An 8,281-nucleotide genomic window follows, 5' to 3' on the forward strand; every position below is an offset into this window, starting at 1 on the left:
GAGGCAGATATTAAAATAAATTACCAGTAAGAGGAAACAAGTTAGTAAAAAGATATGTACATAAGAGCTGTGGAAGTGGGGAGGGGGCCAGAGTACTTAAGTGCTTATGGGGCGGGAGTACTTTACAGTACTAAATACAATAAAGTAGTAATGAGTGCTAATGAGCCCCAGACTAAGCCCCCCTTTTTCTCTGCTCCCCCTCCCTTCCCCATAGCCCCGAATTGCTCCCTTTCCTCTACCCCCCCACTCCCAGCACTTGTGTATATTTCTATTTATTTATATTAATGATATGTATGTATCTATAATTCTGTTTATTTATACTGATGCCTATTTACTTGTTTTGATGCCTGTCTCCCCCTTTCTAGACTGTGAGCCGTTGTGGACAGGGATTGTCTCTATTTGTTGCAGAATTGTACTTTCCAAGCGCTTAGTACAGTGCTCTACATACAGTAAGCACTCAATAAATACAATTGAATGAATGAATGAGTGGCAAAGGTATAATGGTGGTGGATATAGCTGCAAGTTTGTATCCCAGTATGTCAGACATGATGTATCTTTGAACCATCTAACCCATAAATTCCCTTTGAATCATTTGGTATCTATAACAGTATTCACGTAATACGACCCTTGCACTCCAGGAGAATTCCCTGGATAGCATGATTCTTCCCTTGGTGACATACTCTGGAAATGGCTACCATTTTTCCGTACTGTAAAATTAACTTCAATAGAAATGATGGCCAAAATCTGATTCTGAAATTGGGCTTTCTACCCCATTGATGATGAAATCTCCCCTCAGGAATGATGGATGGCTCCTTGGGCTCATCATGCAATCAGTGGTATTTATAGAGCACTCGTACTAAGATCTTGGGAGAGTACGATACAGTACAGTTGGTAGACACTGTTTGTCATCTTATCTCTCCGGCCGTACATTCTCAGTCTCCTTTGCGGGCTCCTCCTCCCCCTCCCATCCCCTTACTGTAGGGGTTCCTCAAGGATCAGTTCTTGGTCCCCTTCTGTTCTCTAGCTACACTCACTCCCTTGGTGAACTCATTCGCTCCCACGGCTTTAACTATCATCTCTATGCTGATGACACCCAAATCTACATCTCTGCCCCTGCTCTCTCTCCCTCCATTCAGGCTCGTGTCTCCTCCTGCCTTCAGGACATCTCCAGCTGGATGTCTGCCCGCCATCTAAAACTCAATATGTCCAAGACTGAACTCCTTATCTTCCCTCCCAAACCCTGCCCTCTCCCTGCCTTTCCCGTCACTGTAGACGGCACTACTACCATCTTTCCCGTCTCATAAGCCCGCAACCTTGGTGTCATCCTTGACTCCGCTCTCTCGTTCACCCCTCACATCCAATCCGTCACCAGAATATGCCAGTCTCACCTCCGCAACATCGCCAAGATCTGCCCTTTCCTCTCCATCCAAACCGCTGCCTTGCTGGTTCAATCTCTCATCCTAACCCGACTGGATTACTGCATCAGCCTCCTCTCTGATCTCCCATCCTCCCATCTCTCCCTACTTCAGTCTATTCTTCATGCTGCTGCCTGGATCATCTCGGTGCAGAAACGCTCTGGGCACTTTACTCCCCTCCTCAAAAATCTCCAGTGGCCGCCTTTCAACCTACGCATCAAGCAAAAGCTCCTCACTCTCGGCTTCAAGGCTGTCCATCCCCTCGCCCCCTCCTACCTCACCTCCCTTCTCTCCTTCTCCAGCCCGGCCCGCACCCTCCGCTCCTCTGCCGCTAATCTCCTCACTGTGCCTCGTTCTCGCCTGTCCCACCGTCGACCCCCGGCCCACGTCCTCCCCCGGGCCTGGAATGCCCTCCCTCTGCACATCCACCAAGCTAGCTCTCTTCCTCCCTTCAAAGCCCTACTGAGAGTTCACCTCCTCCAGGAGGCCTTCCCAGACTGAGCCCCCTCTTTCCTCTCCCCCTTCCCCTCCCCCACTGCCCTACCTCCTTCCCCTCCCCACAGCACCTGTACATATGTCCATACAGATTTATTACTCTATTTATTTTACTTGTGCACATTTACTATTCTGTTTATTTTATTTTGTCAATTTGTGTTGTTTTGTTGTCTGTCTCAGCATGCTGCGTCCTTTGATGTCAGGAGCGAAAAGCAGCCACAACCTGCCGCACTATGCCATTCGATGTAGTTCACCTTGAAAATAAACTAACTCTAAGTTTACTTCATAATTGTAATTGTTCTGTAATGTTGGGTTCTAGGATGGTTTTGCAAGAATCAAGCTTGATCAAGACAGACTGCCAATAATAGGTAAAAAAGAAGTCCAAACAATTTGTTTCTGGAGAACTCCCATTGTTGCTAAAGACTAAATAATTGAACTTATTTATAACTATTTTAATTGCATAGCTAGCACTTTCTTTACACTGTTAGGCTGTTCTTAAGTACCCTCCCATCCCCAAAGTAGACAAAAACAACAAAGGCCGGTGGTTTGTAAAAACATATACTGAAATCACATTTAAAATTTTTAAGAGCATAGTATATGCTCAAACCTAGACTTATTTGTTTTAATGATGACTAAATATGTTTTTTCACTAAAATGTCAAGCTAATGTGTAACTCAGATTTATTTTTGAAGTTTTGTACTTCGGGGCAGTGCTGAGAGTTGAATGTTTGGAGTTTATTGTTTAGTTTAGTATCAAAAAGATTTCATAGAAATTTTCATTTTTAGACATTTAAATAGCTATATGGGCTTATGGGCTATGTGGAACATTTAAATAGCCATATGGTTAGACGTTTAAATAGCTAATGTAGATTTGGAGTCAGATAATATACAGATAAAATTGCTGTTTGAAAATGGACACCCACCAGATCGTTAATATGTGGATTAACAGTGCTCTGCACACAGTAAGCGCTCAATAAATACGATTGATTGATTGATTGAACTTGATTCTCTCATACTTGGAAGAAAGTGAAAGAGCAAGGACAACTTATGCCCGAGGTGTGGGGAGGAGGAGAGGTGCACATGCAGAGATGTCTGAAACCAGAGCATTGTGGAGTTTCTGAGTGTATTTTTCCATAACCTTGGGCAGTCTTGCTGAGCTAAAGCTACATTCCTTTCCAGAAATGTATAACAAATATCATAAATCCCCCAATATAGAAAAGGCCAATTAATCTGTATTTACCAGCTATGAAAAAGAAGGCAATACCACTTGAAAAAACCGTATAGGGACATAATTTTAAAGAGGTTTAGTAGTTGGGCTCTTTTAAAGGTGGAATCTTTGGTAAATTCACTCTTTGGAGATTGGAAATTTGGGAGTATTAATTGCTGTCATCTGAAAATATGGGTCCAAACAGAGCCAGCAGAGGAAGCTAAAGGAAACAGAAGTGATCAGGAAGGCCTGGTTCGGAACCAGGGAGTTATCTCTTTGAGCTATGAAGACTGGAAGGTAAAGCACTGAACTTTTCAGATTCCTTTTTCGTACTTTCTCCTGGGTTGTTTTATATTTGAATAATGGAAACCTTTCTCATTTTTGTTTTGCTCTAAGGACATTGTGGAGACTTTTGAAATCACGCAGGCCATGATAGCTCCTCCGTGCCATAAACCGTAGAATGCAAAGGAAGAAACTTAGTGCTCAATGTGTAAGTACAATTAATAATAATAATGATGGCATTTATTAAGCGCTTACTATGTGCAAAGCACTGTTCTAAGCGCTGGGGAGGTTAGAAGGTGATCAGGTTGTCCCACGTGGGGCTCACAGTCTTAATCCCCATTTTACAGATGAGGTAATAGGCACAGAGAAGTTAAGTGACTTGCCTAAAGTCACACAGCTTACAGGCAGCCGAGCCGGGATTTGATCCCATGACCTTTGACTCCAAAGCCTGTGCTCTTCCAGCTGAGCCACTTTGCTTCTATTTGTAAAATGCAGTGAATTTTGCTTGAAAAATTTTGTGCCCGTGTCCTTAGAACTGGCTCAGACCCCTGGTAGCAGTTGCCAAATATCTGGCTCCTCAGGGAACATCAGACCTAAAGTCTATAAATAAATCCAAAGGCCTTGGGTAGAGTTGGCTGATTTTTGGAACAGGATATCTGCCACTGGCTGACCTTAGCTTGACCTTGGGGAGCTAAAGATGCATCGGTTTTCTCATCTTTAAAATGGGGATATCTGCGCTCTCTCTACTTCTTAAATTGTGAGCCCTGCAAGGGGACAGGGAATTGATCAGCGCTTAGAACAGTGCTTCGCACATAGTAGGTGCTTAACAAGTACCATCATTGTTAGTATTTTATCTGACCTGAATATCTTTTATCTACCCCAGTACTTAATATGCTGCTTGGAGTGGAGAAATATCAGTGTATAGAGAATCATCCCCTTTTAAATTGGGGATTATTCATACCCATAGCCTTTACTCCTGTCGAAGGGAAAAACATACCATTTGATGCTAATTCTTTCTGGTCTATAGGTAATAGGAGCTGAGGAATGGTGAAAACCGTATGGGAGCACACAACACCCCCCCCCGCCCCCCACACACACTTTAACCCAATCAATCATATTTATTGAGCACTTACTGTGTGTAGAGCACTGTGCTAAGCACTTGGGAGAGTACAGTGTAACAGAGGTGGTGGTCACGTTCCCTGCCCACAACAAGCTAGAGGGGGGGCACAGGCATTAAAATAAATTGCAGTTGTGTACATAAGTGTTGTGGGGCTGATGGGTGAGTAAAGGGTGCAAATCCAAGTGCAAGAGGGACACAGAAGGGAGCGGAAGAGGAAATGAGGGCTTAGTCAAGGAAGGACTCTTGGAGAAGTGCCTTCAGTCAATTGTATTTGTTGAGTGCTTATTGTGTGCAGAGCACTGAACTAAGTGGTTGGGAGAGTACAATAAAACTAAATAAAGCTAATAAAGTAAGTTAATAAAGCTAAAACTCCTCACTCTCGGCTTCAAAGCTGTCCATCGCCTCGTCCCCTCTTACCTCACCTCCCTTCTCGCCTTCTCCAGCCCAGCCCGCACCCTCCGCTCCTCTGCTGCTAAACTCCTCACTGTGCCTCGTTCTTGCCTGTCCCGCCGTCGACCCCCGGCCCACGTCCTCCCCCTGGCCTGGAATGCCTTCCCTCCGCACATCCGCCAAGCTAGCTCTCTTCCTCCCTTCAAAGCCCTACTGAGAGCTCACCTCCTCCAGGAGGCCTTCCCAGACTGAGCCCCCTTTTTCCTCTCCTCCTCCCCACCCCCCTGCCCTACCTCCTTCCCCTCCCCACAGCACCTGTATATATGTTTGTACAGATTTATTACTCTATTTATTTTACTTGTACATATTTACTATTCTATTTACTGTGTTAATGATGTGTATCTAGCTTTATTTTTATTTATTCTGGTGACTTGACACCTGTCCACCTGTTTTGTTTTGTTTGTCTCCCTCTTCTAGACTGTGAGCCCGTTGTTGGATAGGGACCGTCTCTATATGTTGCCGACTTGTACTTCCCAAGCGCTTAGTACAGTGCTCTGCACACAGCACTCAATACGATTGAATGAATGAATACAATACAACAATAAACAGACATCTTTCCTGCCCACAACGAGCTTACAGTCTAGAGGGATGTCGCGAGCCCTGTGTTCGTACCAACCAGGACCTTCGTGGACCGGAGGAGCCTTGGTAACACGTAGTAGAAGTCTCTGATCACCACCATTAGCGTAGAAAGGTTTTACTTAGTTTTCTCAGCTTGCAAGGGAGTGACACATACACACACTTACTCCACTCCACCAATGGTCCAAGACCAGTCTTTGGTCAAAGGAGCCCGTTCTGCCAGTGCTGCTGCTGCCTCCTGCTCATCCATTGCTTGTTTCTCGGGTGCTTCAGCGTGCCTGTGCGTGTGCCTCCTGTGCTGCTCCTCTCCTGTGTGTCCTTCTGTCTGTATGCCCTTTGCGTGCCTCGCGATTCAAAACGAGCGCCTTTTATCTGCCGTAGGTTCTACAGTTGGGGCTCTACGTGGTGGTAGATTTGGGAATCATCCACATAGAGGTGGTAGTTGAAGCTGTGGGAGCGACTGAGTTCTCCAAGGGAGTAGATGGAGGTGGAGAATAGGAGGAGACCCCGAACTGAACTTTGAGGAACTCCACAGTTAGGGAGTGAGAGGCAGGGAATGAGCCCGTGAAAAAGACGGAGAATGAGTGACCAGAGAGATAGGAGAAGAACCAGTGAAGCCGAGGTTGGATAATATTTCCAGAAGTGGGTGATTGAGGGTGTCGAGGCAGCTGAGAGGTCAAGAAGGGTTAGGGTTGAGTAGAGGGTGTTGGTTGTGGCAAAATGAGATGATCCGTGACCTTTGAGAGGGTGGTTTCTGTGTAATGTAGGCAGAAGCCAGATTAGAGCAGGTTAAAGAGAGAATTGGAGGAGACAGAGGGTGTAGACGACTCATACCAGGAGTTTCGAGGGTAGTTGTAGGAGGGAAATGGCGCGATGACTAGAGGGAGCCATGGGGTCAAGGGAGGGGTTTTTTAGGATAGGGTTGAGACACGGGGATATTTGAAAGCAGTGGAGAAAAAGCCATCAAGAGAGTGAAAGTTGAAGATGGCGTCAGGGAGCGGGCAAGTGCTTTGATAAAGTGTGAAGGGATGTGGTCAGATGCGCAGGAGGGAGGGTGTGGATTTAGAAAGAAGGCAGGAAATTTCTTGAGACAGTGATGGGAAAGATGGGCGATTTGAAGAAGACAGGAGGAGGGAGGGACTGGAGAGGAGCAGAGGAGATTTTAGAGACATCAGGTCTGAATAAGGTGTGGTGGCCAGGTCATTAGGGGCAAGAGATTGGGGAGACGTGGGGATGGATTTGAGGAAGGAGTTAAACGTCTGAAACAACTGGCCAGGGCAGTGGGTATGGGAGTCCGTAAGGGTGGTATAACATTTTTGCCGGGCAGAGGAGAAGGCACAGTTAAAAAGCACACAAGAATTCATTCATTCATTCCATCGTATTTATTGAGCGCGTACTGTGTGCAGAGCACTGTACTAAGCGCTTGGGAAGTACAAATGAATTTGAGGTGGATGAGGTCGGCTTGATATCTAGATTTCTACCAGCTGCGCTCTGTGGCTTGTGCACAGGAGTGAAGGAGGTGGGCTGTAGAATTGATCCAGGGCTGTGGGCTAGTGGTACGAGCATGATGGAGTTCAATAGAGAGTTAAACCCTTCTCTTTAATTCTGTAAATATTAAGTGAATACAGGGGAAATTAAAATGAAAGCAAAGAATCAAACTCCCTTACTCAGGTGGTCACGGTTAACTTTAACTTGACTGTACTGTTCATATTTATTACTCTATTTATTTTACTTGTACATATCTATTCTATTTATTTTATTTTGTTAGTATGTTTGGTTTTGTTCTCCGTCTCCCCCTTTTCGACTGTGAGCCCACTGTTGGGTAGGGACTGTCTCTAGATGTTGCCAACTTGGACTTCCCAAGCGCTTAGTACAGTGCTCTGCACACAGTAAGCGCTCAATAAATACGATTGATGATGATGATACCTTCCCGTCACTGAAAGCAGTGTAGCGTAGGCCTAGTGGAAAGAGCAAGGGCCTGGGGGTTAGAGGAGCTGGGCCTGCTGGGGAACTTGGGCAAGTCACTACTCTGGACCTCAGTTTCCTCATCTGTATAATGGGGATTCAGTACCTGTTCTCTTCCCCTTCCACAACATGGCTCACCCCCTCCAGTCTTTAGACTGTCAGCTTCATGTGGGAAAGGAACTGTGGCCTACCTGGCTGTCTTGTATCCATCCCGGTGCTTAGTAGAGTGCTTGGCACATAGTAAGCGCCCAACAGATATCACAGTCATCACTAAAAGCATATCCATTGTTTTCATTTGAATTTTGCTTAAGGGATGAGCGCTGGATGGTGTGTTTATTTTATAAGTGGTTGTGATTTACCCAGTGTTCTGATTTTTCTTTTTCTTCCTAGGTGTCCAAAGTGGAAATTGAAGTACCTATTCCAAATCAAATAGGAAGGCATTTTTGAAGTGCTAATATACATATGTATAGTGTGTAAATAAGTATGTACATATATAATATGATAAACTAATATTTTTAAGAATAGAAACTTTGTCACCGTTATATTGGGATATAATGGATCTTTATTTTCCTTGATAGTTTATCAGAATGTCAATCTCCAGGATTAATGTTCCTGCAATATCTATCATCAAACCCATGAATATTGTATGCATTTTTCCACTATTTCATCTTATTTCTTTTGAACATGAGGTAGTGACTCTGCTTCACCCCTGCCCGTGCTCGTTGGATGTCATGCCAAATGTATTTGATTAAAAAAGCATTTTTTAAGTCTT

The 8,281-nt window shown here is 44.7% G+C and overlaps 1 protein-coding gene across 1 annotated transcript in view; it reads left to right on the top strand.

Moving 5' to 3' along the window:
* NSMCE4A (NSE4 homolog A, SMC5-SMC6 complex component) overlaps positions 1-8,281 on the top strand; it is a 31,481-nt gene extending 23,200 nt beyond the window's left edge. Inside the window, exons 8-11 of the mRNA XM_038758609.1 lie at positions 2,230-2,278; positions 3,322-3,413; positions 3,513-3,606; positions 7,900-8,281. Of these exons, the coding sequence (XP_038614537.1) occupies positions 2,230-2,278; positions 3,322-3,413; positions 3,513-3,575 (204 nt within the window). The 3' untranslated portion in view covers positions 3,576-3,606; positions 7,900-8,281. The remainder of the gene's footprint in view (positions 1-2,229; positions 2,279-3,321; positions 3,414-3,512; positions 3,607-7,899) is intronic.

The sequence above is a fragment of the Tachyglossus aculeatus genome, chromosome 16, assembly GCF_015852505.1.
Source record: "Tachyglossus aculeatus isolate mTacAcu1 chromosome 16, mTacAcu1.pri, whole genome shotgun sequence".
Classification (NCBI taxonomy): Eukaryota; Metazoa; Chordata; class Mammalia; order Monotremata; family Tachyglossidae; genus Tachyglossus; species Tachyglossus aculeatus.